The sequence below is a fragment of the Bos indicus x Bos taurus genome, chromosome 22, assembly GCF_003369695.1.
Source record: "Bos indicus x Bos taurus breed Angus x Brahman F1 hybrid chromosome 22, Bos_hybrid_MaternalHap_v2.0, whole genome shotgun sequence".
Classification (NCBI taxonomy): domain Eukaryota; kingdom Metazoa; phylum Chordata; class Mammalia; order Artiodactyla; family Bovidae; genus Bos; species Bos indicus x Bos taurus.
The window spans coordinates 48,688,234-48,703,253 of NC_040097.1; the positions used below are offsets into that span (position 1 = coordinate 48,688,234).

At 44.0% G+C, this 15,020-nt stretch overlaps 1 protein-coding gene across 2 annotated transcripts in view; it reads left to right on the forward strand.

Annotated features, from left to right (window-relative positions):
- Window positions 1-15,020, forward strand: part of SCN10A (sodium voltage-gated channel alpha subunit 10) — an 89,604-nt gene that overhangs the window by 48,797 nt on the left and 25,787 nt on the right. The window contains exons 14-16 of one of the 2 annotated variants that reach the window (XM_027523303.1): window positions 1,558-1,731; window positions 11,056-11,415; window positions 13,475-13,927. In XM_027523303.1, the coding sequence (XP_027379104.1) occupies window positions 1,558-1,731; window positions 11,056-11,415; window positions 13,475-13,927 (987 nt within the window). The remainder of the gene's footprint in view (window positions 1-1,557; window positions 1,732-11,055; window positions 11,416-13,474; window positions 13,928-15,020) is intronic. The other variant, XM_027523302.1, reaches the window with a different exon arrangement.

Genomic DNA, 15,020 nt, shown 5'->3' on the forward strand with positions numbered 1-15,020 from the left:
GCATGCAGGCTAAGAAGACATATTCTATTTAAAGTTGATCTGAAAAGGGGAAAGGGAAAGAGAAGGGAGAGCTTATTGCCAAGAGTCATCATAGACCCCAAGGATCCTATGGAAGAGATCTCTGAGCCCACATTTGATTTTACAGTTGGAGAAGTTAAGGCAAGAAAGACCAAAGGCCTTTACTGCTGTGACAGAGTCCAGAGTCGTTTTTCAAAAAGAAAGGCAGGCACTGTGTGGTGTTTATTGTAAATCAGGTGCTTTGTAAATATTATCTCAGCGTTGCAACAGGGCCATGAGGTTATCACCACCTCACAGCCCAAAAGAGAGCATTAAGACCCAGAGAGGTTAAGTATCTTGCCAAGGTAACACAGATGGTGAGAGTGGAGCCAGAGGCGACCAAGGTCTCTCTAGGGCACAGGACCTCACCCCCCAACACACCACACCACGCCACACTGACTCGCCTACAAAGGACACTCATGGATGCTCTTTGTATCTCACAGGTGTAGTCTTATGGCATCAGGAAAGTCCCTTAAACTCTCAGTCATTTCCTTCTCTGTAGAAGGGATGTAGCTGCCTCTGTTTGCCAGGCTGGCAAGAAGCTCTGATGAGAGCAAATGAAAGAAAACTCCTGGCCCTGGTCTCCGGTTTCTTCCTTACCTGTCTCCTCCTTTCCCTGCTGGTTGTTGCGTGACCTGAGCCTGGCCCTAACCTCTTTCAACATCACAATTCTGTCCTGCCTAAGACCATTAAAGATACTTAGAGCTGAAAGAATCTTAGAGACAATGTATCATTACTGTTTCTGCTAATAGCTATTATTGATTAATGACGAGCTGTCTGCTGGGACCTTTGCTAAGAACTGCATATGCATTATCTCACTTAAGCCCATCACAGTGTTGTTGCTCAGTCGCTCAGTCCTCTCTGACTCTTTGTGACCCCGTGGACTGTAGCCCGCCAGGCTCCTCTGTCCATGGGATTTCCCAGACAAGAACACTGGAGTGGTTTGCCATTCCCTTCTCCAGGGGATCTTCCCAACCCAGGGATCGAACCCAGGTCTCCTGCATTGACAGGCGGATTCTTTACCAGTGAGCCACCAGGGAAGCCCAAAACCCATCATACAGATGAGGAAAATGAAGTATAGAGGATGCATTCCTTGTCCAAGCTCATACAAGCTAGAAATGGCTGAGTTGGTGTTTTTATCTGGGCCTGTGTTGCCCCACAATCCCTGCTTTTAAACAACTGAACCAGATTGACTTCTTATTTACATAATTATATAATAATTATTGTCCTAATGATTATCCACTTACTCTGTGTCCAACACTGAAGCCTGGAAACCCTAATGCATATTACCTGAGCACTGGTCCACGGATTGCTCTATGCTGCCTCACTGAGTGTTCCCATCCCTCATCCTTTAGGAGTCTGCAGATGATACAGAAAGTGAATAAAAATGAAGTAAAAGGATTTGCCACTCTATAAACAAGACATTTCTCCCCTGCCCTGCTTGTCATTGGCCACAACCTCACAGACCCCGCTGAGATGAATCCCTGTTTCTGTCTGCAGGTATTTACCGTGTTTTTTACTGCTGAAATGGTCTTCAAAATCATAGCCTTGGACCCCTACTATTACTTCCAGAAGAAGTGGAACATATTTGACTGCATCATTGTCACCGTGAGCCTGATAGAGCTGGGCGCGGCCCGGAAGGGGAGCCTGACGGTGCTGCGGACCTTCCGCCTGGTAACGTGCTCTTTTGGCGATTTGGGGACCCCCCGCCCGGACATCCAGGCAGGCTCTCTGCTGGAAACAGACTCTGTCCTTTGGGGACCCCACCTGCCGGCTCCCTCTTTCTCTTCCGTCCCTGTGGGAGGATGTGGGGTGCGGCTCCTGGGAGACTTGGTGCTTTCCACTTCTCAGAGTGGGGGCGAGCCTTCCCTCTCCTGGGCCCCCTCATCTGCCCCAAGAGGGGAATGCTCAGCACCCCGTTGTTCTCTTGTCAAATACAGTAGATGATAATCACAGCAGCTACTGTTTCCTGAGCCCTGGCAATACATGACGCACAAAGCTAAAGCCTCGACATAACTCGCCTCATTTTAGGCTTACATCACCTGGACAGAGTTGCTTTTACTATCCCCACAGAGACGAGGCAAACTGAGACAGACTGGTTAAGTGCTGACCCAGTCTCCCCGCTGCTGAGTGAGCCTCAGATGTGCATTTTGAAGCCAGGCTGCCTAACTCGAGTCCCCCCAACCCCATCTCAAAAAAAGGCTACCATGGCCCCTGTACTTCATACTCATTTTAGAATCAACTTGCCGAGTTACACACCCACACACACAAAATTGTTGTTGTTTTTTTTCTGTTGGGATTGTAATAATACCTAGATCAGTTTGGGGGAAAAAAATGTAACCTTTATGTTATGTAATCTTCTGATCCATGAAAATGGCACACAATTTCCCTGGGTCCCCAAATCACCGCCCCAATGTCTCACCCACCTCAAAAACCATCTGCTACTAGTCTCTCATCCAAGCTCTTCTCCCAGCTCAGCCCTGGGATGCCCTCTACTGAAGGGGTTCCCCTATTTTAACAAAAGAGATGTCCCCATGGCATCTGTGTCTGTAAGGCAAGTCACCCACCTTGTTTTATTTCTTCAAGAATATTGTGGCCCCAGGAATTCCCTGATGGTCCAGTGATTAGGATTCCACCCTTTCACTGCTGGGGACCAGAGTTCAATTCCTGCTCCAGGAACTAAAGTCCCTCAAGCTACTCTGCTGCTGCTAAGTCGCTTCAGTCGTGTCCGACTCTGTGCGACCCCATAGACAGCAGCCCACCAGGCTCCCCCGTCCCTGGGATTCTCCAGGCAAGAACACTGGAGTGGGTTGCCATTTCCTTCTCCAATGCGTGAAAGCAAAAAGTGAAAGTGAAGTCGCTCAGTCGTGTCTGACTCTTAGCGACCCCATGGACTACAGCCTACCAGGCTCTCCCGTCCATGGGGTTTTCCAGGCAAGAGTACTGGAGTGGGGTGCCATCACCTTCTCCGACAAGCTGCTCTAAGTGCCAAAAAAAGGCTACCATGGCCCCTGTACTTCATACTCATTTTAGAATCAACTTGCCGAGTTACACACCTACACACACAAAATTGTTGTTGTTGTTTTTTTCTGTTGGGATTGTAATAATACCTAGATCCGTTTGGGAAAAAAAAAAAAACGTAACCTTTATGTTATGTAATCTTCTGATCCATGAAAATGGCACACAATCCATTTATTTTAGCCTTTCAATAGTTTTACAATTTCTCCATGAGGGACTTCCTGCATATTTTTTGTTAGATATATTCCTAGATATTCCCTACTTCATTATGCTATTTCAAGTGAAATCTCTTTTTAAATGTTCTTTTCCAGTTTTGTTTTTTTTTTGCTAACATTTTGCTATTTAATATTTTGTATCAGATAGCTCTCTTATTAAGTCTCATGATTTATCTATGCAGTCTTTTAAATTTGTTAACACAATCATATCATATGCAAATGATGAGCTTTGTTTCTTTTCTAATCTTTATGCCATTTGGTTCTTTTTATTACATTACTGTGCTGGGTAGGACATCCAGTACACTATTGAAAAGAAGTGTTAACAGCAGACATTCTTGCTGTTTTCCTGATCTCAAAGAAAATGCTTTCAGTATTTCAGCATGTCTGATATTTGTGGCAGATTTTTTTTTATCAGTTTAGGAGGCTCTCTTTTGTTAAGAATATTAATCATGACTGGATGTTTAATTTTATCAGACAGTTGTTCTGCATGATTAAGATAATCACATGATTTTCACTAATCTGTTAAAGTGGGGAATTATACTAATTGATTTTCTAATGTTAAATCAGCCTTGCATTCCTGGGACAAACCCAACTTGATCATGATATTTTTTCATATATACATTGGAAAATTCAGGTCACTAATAATTTTTTTTAATTTGCATCAATATTGATGAGTAATATTTGGCCTGTAATTTTCTTTACTTTCATTGTCCTTGCTAGATTTTAGTATCCAGGTTATCAAGGTCATCCTTGTTGTTCAGTCACTCAGTGTGTCCGACTCTGTGACCCCATGGACTGCAGCATGCCAGGCTTCTCTGTCCTTCACCATCTCCCGGAGCTTGCTCAAACTCATGTCCATTGAGTCGGTGATGCCATCCAACCATCTCATCCCCTTCTCCTGCTTTTAATCTTTCCCAGCATCAGGATCTTTTCTAATGAGTTGGCTCTTCATATCATGTGGCCAAAGTACTGGAGCTTCAAGGTTATCCTAATCTCCATAAAAATAAAGATTAGGATATCAAGGTTATCCTGATCTCCATAAAAAGAGGTGAGGAATATTCCTCTCTTTCTACACCCAATCTTTGGGTAAGATTGGAATTATTTGCTTCTTATATGTATAGTAGAATTCAATAATGAAACCATCTGGAGGTCAAGATTTTCCATTACTGATTGAATTTTCTTAATGTCTGTGAAACTAGTCAGATTTTCTGTTTCTCCAATTGGTTTTGGTAAGTTATGCTTTTTCTAAAAATTTCCCCTTCTTATCTGAATTTTCAAGTTTATTGGCATAAAGTTGTATATGCTATGCTATTATCTTTTAATGTTCCATATCACGTGTATTTGCTATCTTTTTCTTTTTTTAAAAATAGTGATTTGTGCTTTCTCTTATTTGCTTTGTCTTGCCAAAGATTATCAATTTTATTAGTCTTTTCAAAGAACCAACTTTCATCTTGTTGATCCTCTCTACTTCATTGATGTTTTCTATTTCAATTAATCCTGCATAATTGCATCCTCTGTTCTACATATTTTATTTTTTCTAACTTCTTAAGACAGAATTTTCAACCTTTTTTCTTTTCCAATCTATTCATTGAAGATTTCAATTTCCTTCTAAGAACTGCTTTAATAGGTAGAATTTTCCATATTTTTGATTTTAAATATTGCCTAATTTCAAATGTGATTTATTCTGTGATTCAAAGGTTAATTAGAAGCATGGTTCTTAATTCTGAATGTATGTGGTAATTCTTTATACCATGGAGTTCCAGCTTGATTGTATTGTGCTCAGAGAACATACACGGTATGATTTCAATGCTTTGAAATTTATTAATAATCTCCTTTTGGCTCAGTACAGTGAAAATATTCCTTATGTGCTTGAAAAAAGTATCTTCTGCAGTTGTAGGGTGCAATATTCTGCATATATATCCACTGAGTAGAGAAAGTTCATTATATGGTCCAGATATTCTATATCCTTGCTTATTTTTGTCTGCTTGTTGTAGCAATTACTGAGATGGTCGTGTGTAAAAATATCTCCCACTGTGATTACAGCATGGTATGTTTCTCCTTATGATTCTGCCTTAAGGCTATGTTCTTAAATGCATACATATTTTAAATTATTATATCTTCCCAGTAGAGTAAAATGTTTATCCAAGAGAATGGACCTTCTTTATCCCTAGAAATGCTTTCTGTTTGATATTAATTAAGCAACTGGCTCAGACAATAAAGCGTCTGTCTGCAACACAGGAGACCCAGGTTCGATCCCTGGGTTGGGAAGATCCCCTGGAGAAGGAAATGGCAGCCCACTCCAGTATTCTTGACTGGGAAATCCCATGAATCGTGGAGCCTGGTAGGCTACCATCCATGGGGTCACAAAGAGTCAGACACGACTGAGCAACTTCACTTTCAGAAGCAACTCTGTTTTCTTCTAGTTTAGAATTTGCCTGATATATCTTTATCCATCCTTTTACTTCCAGCCTTTGTGTATCTTTAAGGTTTTTATATGCCTGTTATAAATGGTAGACAGATTTTAGATTCTTATTCAGTTCTGACAATCTACTTTTTGTCTTCTAACCAAAGCGTTTAGCCCGCTTATTTTATGGTGAATACTGATATATTTGGATATGTGTCTATCATTATATTCTGGGTTTTCTATTTGCTTCCTCTGTTCTAGCATTTTTGTTCTGTCTCTCTTCTTGATTTATTTTGAACTGTTTGTTTTGCCTTGTTCCATTTTTCTCTTTTATTGGTTTGGAAATACTCTGTTTCTATTCTTTGAGTGGTTACCTTAGAAATGAGAGCAGGTATTGTTAACTTAATCAAAGTCAGAAGTTAGCTAAGATCTTTACTTTCCAGGACAACTTTTATTCCAGTTCCCCCTTCCCAGCTTCCTATTTTATTAAGTATTTTAATTTTATCTTGTTTTTTAAAAGCTGTATGACTTAATCAATTATAAATTATTCAAGACTTGTGCAAGCAATACCCAAAATTCAGTAGCTTAGCCCAATAAAAGTATATCCCTCACTCAAGTTGGAGTCTTACACAATTCAGTCAGCTCTCGGTGGGACTCCTTCTAGAAGGGACTGTGCCATGTATGAAGAAGGCCTGCACAACCTTCATAGCTTGCCCCTCCTTGTGGAAATACGACCAGCTTACACAGTCAAAGGCTTTATCAATCGGGGCTCATGGTTTCTTTTGTAATACAATTTCTTCAAAACTTAGAGGAATTCAGACCTCTCTCTGTGTCATACACTCAGAGCGCTTTCTTCGGCAAAGTTCTCAGTTCTGCTCTGTTTCTCTGCTTTCTTGTCCCCACATCTCTCTGCCTCAAAGGGTGGCTACAGCATTAATATGATCTTTGCTAAGATGTGCTTCATTTCACTGAAACCTTTAACTGGTCTTGAGCACATAAAGACTTAATCTCATTGCTTACTCTTTGAGGTCTAAAACAGTGTACTTCCCTAAACCTTCAAGACTCTAAACTGCTGGGTTCTTTTTTTTTTTCAATTGAAGTATAGTTGGTTGGCAATGTTATGTCACTTTCTTCCATACAGCAAAGTGATTCAGTTATACATTAAACTTCTGGATTCTATTTCCTTTTATTTATTATCAATGAGCCAAATATTCCCAGAGCGCATTTATTTCTTATAAAGTCTTTTTAATTAATTAGTTAACTTAGTTATGGCATGCGGGATCTTCCCTGTGTCATGTGGAATCTTTTGTCGGCGCGCACAGACTTATACACAAACTCTCCAGCTGTGGCTCAGAGTGCACAGGCTTCAGTAGCTGTGGCCTGTGGGCTTGGTTGCTCCATAGCAGGTGGGACTTTTTAAAATTTTTATATTTAATTGGAAGATAATTGCTTTCCAATGTTGTGTTGATTTCTGACATACAACATGAATCAATCATAGGTGCATATATGTCCACTCCCTGTTGAACCTCCCTCCCCTCCCACCCCATACTAACCTTCTAGATTGTCATAGAGCTCTGGGTTGAGCTCCCTGCATCATACAGCGAATTTCCACTGGCTATCTATTTTACATATGGTAATGTGTATATTTGGAGAAGGCAATGGCACCCCACTCCAGTACTCTTGCCTGGAAAATCCCATGGACGGAGGAGCCTGGTGGGCTGTAGTCCATGGGGTTGCTAAGAGTCGGACACGACTGAGCAACTTCACTTTCACTTTTCACTTTCATGCACTGGAGAAGGAAATGGCAACCCACTCCAGTGTTCTTGCCTGGAGAATCTCAGGGATGGGGGAGCCTGGTAGGCTGCCGTCTATGGGGTCGCACAGAGTCAGACACGACTGTATGTTTCAATGCTACTCTCTCAATTTGTCCCACCCCCACCTTCGCCCACTGTGTCTACAGGTCTCTTCTCTATGTCTGGCACGTGGGATCTTAATTGCCCAACCAGGGATCAAACCTGTGTCCCCCACATTGCAAGGCAGATTCTTAACTACTGGACTACCAGGGAAGTCTGCCTTACAATATCTTAACAGCTGGTTACAAGAGAGTTGGTTAAAACGTAGCCAATTACAACTGATACTAAGTTTCTGTTCAACAGACCTATCCCCTAGGGCTTCTAGCTCATGATCCACCCCAAAATTATTACAGGCAATCATTTTGCCCATGCAACACAAATCAACACTTTGTAAGCCTTCTGTTAGTTTCCTTGCTATCCATCACGTGATCATTAAGCCCGTGCCACATATCTGATATTGTTGAAATGGTTCTCTTCAACATACAAATTTCTCCATTAATCAAGAGAAGTACAACTAGTTGGAGTGATAGTCTCTAAATCTGTGAGTTAGCATCAGATCAGATCAGTCGCTCAGTCGTGTCCGACTCTTTGCGACCCCATGAATCACAGCACGCCAGGCCTCCCTGTCCATCACCAACTCCCAGAGTTCACTCAGACTCACGTCCATCGAGTCAGTGATGCCATCCAGCCATCTCACCCTCTGTCGTCCCCTTCTCCTCTTGCCCCCAATCCCTCCCAGCATCAGAGTCTTTTCCAATGAGTCAACTCTTCGCATGAGGTGGCCAAAGTACTGGAGTTTCAGCTTTAGCATCATTCCTTCCAAAGAAATCCCAGGGCTGATCTCCTTCAGAATGGACTGGTTGGATCTCCTTGCAGTCCAAGGGACTCTCAAGAGTCTTCTCCAACACCACAGTTCAAAAGCATCAATTCTTCGGCACTCAGCCTTCTTCACAGTCCAACTCTCACATCCGTACATGACCACAGGAAAAACCATAGCCTTGACTAGATGAACCTTTGTTGGCAAAGTAATGTCTCTGCTTTTGAATATGCTATCTAGGTTGGTCATAACTTTCCTTAGAGGTTTATGTTTATAGTGTATTCCATGCTGATTGGGAAACTCTCCTTGTGTGTCTGCTCCAAGTAGTGACTCGAGGATCCAGGACAGTGTGTATCTCCCATCTTCAATGGGTGGCCTCCATGGGGGCGATGGGAAAGGAAGAGAAAGTGCATGGTGTTTTATGGCTCTGCCTGAAAGTGGTGCATATTACTTCTGTCTCTATCTCCATTCCATCAGCCGGAACTCAATAATATGATCTCAACTATTTGCAAGTAAAGCTGGAAAACAGTATTCTTTTGTGGCTGAGAGGAGTAAAAGTGAATAATGCCATAGAGCCAGTCTCTGCCCTACCCCATGAGACTTTACTGTTGTGTCCATTCCGCGTTTAAGAGTCATTCTCATACTTAGCACTTCCTTGCTCTTTTTCCACTCTTGCGTATAATACGTTCCTTCTGGGATCACTTTCTGCCTGACGTACATCATTTAGAATTTCTTTCAGTGAGTGCCTCTGGCAGTAACCTCTCTCAGTTTTATCTGAAATTTGCCATTCAATTTGCCATTCTCTTGAGAGATATTTATTATGGGACCTTTCCTTAATGATGGGAGAATTCCTGTTACACTGTCTACCTCAGGCAGCACTGGGATGTTTCCTGCTTGCTATGCCTCATGAGACTATTAAAACTTATGCTCAGATTCACTCAGTTTTACAAATGCCTTTGAGTAAAATTGACTTCAGAAATCTAGTTATATCTCTGAATTCACAGAATTATTTAATTTTTGATCAAAGAATTACTTTATTGACAGATGATCAATGCATTTAAGATTTTATTATCTAGCATTTTTAGTAACTTTTTGATGGAGAAGGGAGCCCAAGGGGGACCCAATATAGTCTTCCATATTACTCTATTTTCTGATATTCTTCACAAGTTCAAGGACATTTCCTCACCAAATGGTGACTTCTTTAGTAGAGGACAGATGTTAGACTTACTTTGCATTCTGTTCCAAAAGAAAAGCATCTTCATTAATAGAAGTTCCAGATTAAATCTAAAGTGAAAGTGAAAATGAAAAAGTCTCTCAGTTGTGTCTGACTTTTTGCAACCCCATGGACTGGAGTGTGTAGCCTTTTCCTTCTGAAGGGGATCTTCCCAACCCAGGGATGGAACCCAGGTCTCCCACATCGCAGGCAGATTCTTTACCAGCTGAGCCACTGCTCTAAGGTAAACACAGACTGCCCACCCCCACATCACATAGAAAAATAGATATGGAACTCCCTGTATAAGGGGATTAAACCCACTCCCTCTGGGCTGATTGCTGTGTTGAGTGATCAAACTGCTGCTGCTCTGTCCAGCACAGCCTCCCAACACCTTAACCAGAACCTGGCTCTTAGTATTGTATGTTAGTCACTCAGTCATGTCTGACTCTTTGCGACTCCATGGACTGTATCCCGCCAGGCTCCTCGGTCTGTGGAATTCTCCAGGAAAGAATACTGGAGTGGGTTGCCATTTCCTTCTCCAGGGGATCTTCCCGACCCAGGGATTGAACCTGGGTCTCCTGCATTGCAGGCAGAAGCTTTACCGTTTGAGCTACTAGGGAAGTTACTAGGCTCTTAGTAAGTGCTCCATAAATACCCCATGAAAGCTGAGCTCACATATTTCTTTCTAACAAATTAGAGAACCACACAAATATTTTTTTTAAATGTTTAAACATCTTTATGCATGGCACTCTGCTCTCTTGTGGGACTTAGCACATTTGGGTTTACAGTGAAGACTTCCTGGGTCTTTGCCTTTATCTTTACAACTAATTCATTGTTCCTGTGAGGACAAGAGCCTGTATGCCACTCTCCATATACCTCACAGGCTAGTACAGTGCCTAGTGTGCGTGTGGCTGGTGTTCAGCAAAGTAGGTAGATTGGTTGGTCAAGTAAATAAACCTCTGAAATCACAGATATTTGCCATTTCAGAGCTGGTGGGGATTAAAGGTGTTGTTCACAGCCTCAGGACAAGAAATGCCCTAAGACAATGGTTAGCCAATACCTATCAAATGCAGTGGATCGTGCCCTACCTGCAGGCGGCTAGCCTCTATTCAGGTCAAACGTGAGCTCTTCTCACTCATTTGTGAGCTCCCTCATACCCCACTCCACCCCATAGAGTAGCTCCACATTAGGAGGCTTGTGGCTACAGAGCAGAGTACCTGTCACAAGACCACAACCCCAGTATGAGACCCCTGACTTGGCCACAATCAGTGGAGCACACTAGTACATCGAGGGTTGGTCATATTTTTGAGTAACAGGTAACATGGGGCGGAAGGCCTCAAAGCAGTTTCTGGGATCAACCCATGCTAATGGAGTGAGTTGCCATGTGCTTTTCCCAGATCTTTGGTTTCTGACCAGGTCTTGAGAGGAAAGGTGATGGTCAGCTTCCAGGACCTGACACGGTCTCTGTTTCTCTGCAGCTGCGGGTCTTCAAGCTGGCCAAGTCCTGGCCAACCTTAAACACGCTCATCAAAATCATCGGCAACTCGGTCGGGGCTCTGGGGAACCTCACCATCATCCTGGCCATCATTGTCTTCATCTTTGCTCTGGTTGGCAAGCAGCTCCTGGGGGAAAACTACTGCCAAAAGCGGAAAAAAATTTCAGCGCTCAACGAAGATTGGCCACGCTGGCACATGTACGACTTCTTCCACTCCTTCCTCATCGTCTTCCGGATCCTCTGTGGAGAGTGGATTGAGAACATGTGGGCCTGCATGGAAGTTGGCCAGAAGTCTATCTGCCTCATCCTTTTCTTGACAGTGATGGTACTGGGCAACCTGGTGGTGAGTGCACGGGCAATGCAGGAGACTTCAGGGTTACCCTAGAAAGCTTTGCTGTTGCACATGTGCTGCCACATTGCACCTCCCTGACGAAAAAGCCTTCAAACCTTTCAGAGAGGTGTGGGGTACATCATGAGAACTGTCCATTGGGAGGCAGCAGGAATAAGCTTATGTGACAGAGCAGGAAAGACCTGGTTTAGAAGCCCAGCTCCACCTCCAGTAAAGTTGGGTGATCCTGTGCAAGAGACAATCTCCTGAGTTTTAATTCCCTTAAAATAAAAAAATAGTGCTTACTCATGGGCTTACTGGGAGAATTAAATTGTAGGAATAATATATGCAAATTGCCTAGTGTAGCATCTGAGCTATGGCAGAAAGTCAATAAATGTTAGTTGTTAGTTGTTGAAGGAAAATTTCCCTTCCCCACTGTAGGGGGTATCAGGAGATTTTTTTTTGGGGGGGAGGGGGTAGGGAATAAGAACTGACTGATATCTCGGAGCTATATGGGTTCTAGCTAAGAGCATGAGGGCAAGCACAATGGGACTAGAGGAAGGAGCTAGGTCATAGATAACATCCAACATCATGATGACAGTAACAAAATCCTCTCCCAGGCTTGGGGGAAGCCCCTCTGGAGGCCTTTATCCCAGTTGGCCCCACCACCCCTTCTCTGTCCCAGCCTGGCTCCTCCCCCTCAGCTTGTGTCCACTCTCTCAAGTTCCGGGTACCCTTGCTCTCAGCTCTGGCCTGGGTAGGGGGAAGGTGTGACTTCTAGGAACCATTTTCTCTCTCTCTCTTTTTTTTTTATTGAAGTATAGTTCATTTACAACATTGTATTAGTTTTAGATGTATAGCTTAGCGATTTGGTTTTTTCCCATTATGAGTGGCTACAGGATATTGAGTGTGATTCCCTGTGCTATCCCTGTAAATTCTTACTGCTCATCTGTTTTGTGTATAGTCGTTTGTATCTGTTAATCCCTTACTCCTAATTTATGGCTCCTCCTCCCACCTTTCCCCTTTGGTAACCATAGTTTAGTTTCTGTCTGTGAGTATGTTTCTGTTCTGTATATTCATATTTATTGTTTTTTAGATTCCACATATAAGTGATATCATATAGTAAGTTTCTTTGTTTGACTTATTTCACTAAGCATTATATCCTTTAGGTCCATCCATGTTGCTAAAAATAGCAAAATATATTTTTTATGGCTGATTAATATTCCATTGTGTATATGTGTGTGTGTGTGTGTGTGTTTATACACACCGCATCTTCTTGAGCCAATCATCTGCTGATAGACATTTGGGTCACTTCCATGTCTTACAGGAGCCCCTTTCTTATTTTCCTGGAAGTCAACCAACCTGAATTCTTTTCCCATAAAATTTTTACAGATAAGGGAAAACTAAACCATAAGAGGGGATGACAAGACAAATCCAGGCTCTTCAAAGTCTTTCCCACCAGGGTTCCTGAGCCAGAGCAGCCTTCTACCTGCTCTCTGAGTAGGGGGCTGGACAGACTGCCTTTCCTCCCAGCTGAGCTCCCCATCCTTGCAGAGTCACAGGGGCCCCTGACCCTGAGGCAGGAACTTTGCCTCTCTGAGCATTTTTACATCCTCATGTCATTTCCTCTTCACAACCACTCTGAAAGGTAGGGGACCCCCACTCCCTGCTGATAGGGGAAGGACATGAAGTTGGAAGCAGAGAGGAGATGTACCCAGGATTCCAGAGTGAGCAGCTGAACCAGAGTTTGGCTGATAAGGGTGGTCCTGGGGCATGCCCAGGCCTGCTCCTTTTGTTGTCCCTCAATGTCCCTTTGCTCAGCAGGAGTGACCCTCCTCTGTGGTGGAGAATGCTTCCAGGCCCTGTTCATGTGGCATGGGCATGGACATCTTAAGGGCATCCCTGAGGCTCCTCTCAGTTGCTGTCAGAATGTCCATTTCCCCACGAAGACAAGCATCTTGGGTGGGCAGAAGAGGCCCAGGTGTGGCTGTCCTGCCATCCAGCTGCCAACCTGGTGGGCTGTGGAAGGGCTCAGCTCATCAACATGATCTTCGCTGCTACACCTTCTCTCCAGGTGCTTAACCTGTTCATCGCCCTGCTGCTGAACTCCTTCAGTGCCGACAACCTCACACCACCTGAGGACGACGGTGAGGTGAACAATCTGCAGGTGGCCTTAGCCAGGATCCAGGTGTTCGGCCAGCGCACCAAGAGGGCTCTTTGCAGTTTCCTCAGTCGGCCCTGCTTGCTCCCCCGGTCCAAGGCAAAGCCCCAGCTGGTGGTGAAAATCCCACTTTCCACCTCCATAGCCAAGAACCACATTGCTGCTGAGGGAGCCCTGGGGAGCCCCAGACGGCTCCCAGCTCTCAGAAGCCCCAGGGACGACCCTGGTGACTTCATCACCGATCCTAACATATGGGTTTCTGTGCCCATTGCTGAGGGCGAATCCGACCTGGATGACTTGGAGGAGAATGGTGAGGAGGATGCTCAGAGCACCAGGCAGGAAATGATCCCCCAAAGGCAGGTGAGAGTTCTCCCATGGGATAACCACAGGAAGCAGGGAGGGGCCTCAGGGCTGGAGTGACCAGGGGCAGCAGGGAAATTTTAATAAGAGGTTTTCCAACCTCAGGGCTGGTGCAGCCTTGAAGAGCCCCAGGCAAGCCAGGTATAAGAGCCCTAGACATTAGGAAGCACAGGCCATGCCAAGTTCTCTGGAGAAGGTTGCATTTAAGCAGGGCAATCAGAGGGCAGGGGAAGTGTCTGATCCCCAGGCCACCTGGAGATGCTTGAAAGTGTCTTTCCTACAGCTGCCCCATTCATTCCACCCAACCGGGCTCTGTGCAGGAGATGTGAATAAGATTCCTTTAAGAACAGGATGTTGTCCAAAAGCAAGGCTCCTCTCATCTTCACCAGCAGCCTAAATGATCACTATGTGACTCATTCATCCAACTTTTCCCGACAAGGGATGTCACAGGGAAATGACATTTGCTCCTTTGGCACCAAGGAATTTAAAGCACATTTTTGGGTAACATATATTTTTAAGTGCTTTGCACAGCTCCTTTCTACCTTAAGGTATAAATCAACCCTTGTTAACCTCTTCTCAACAACTGAGCACATGCGCCTCTCCACAACGTGGAAAGGCAGGGCTGCCTATGGGACCTGGGGACAGAGTGCTGCTGGCCAGGCCACTAAGTGGCCTCAGACAGCTGTGCTTTGAGTCTACAGCTCTCCCCTAGCCTCCTTCCCTTGCAGCTGTCACTGCTCTTGTGTTCCAGCAGCTGCTGTTATCAGCTGCCATATTTTACATGCCTTTGTCTGGGTGACAGCCGAAGGCAGGCCATCAACATCCCCCGAGTAAAGGACATGAACTCTGTCACAGCCGTCTCCACTCAGAGTCATTTTTAATTACTTTGGAGGTTCTTGGGGTCTCCAAAGGGCCAAGTTCATGATCACTCTGACCCCAGAACAAGTGACAATGGTCATGGCTAACATCTATGGAGCCAAGCACTACTTGCTAAGTGCTTTGCAAGTATGAACATATTTAGTCATCAAAATAACCAAATAAAGTAGATCTTGCCTTCTCAAGTTTGCAGATGGGAAAAATAGAAATAAGAGAGGTTAAA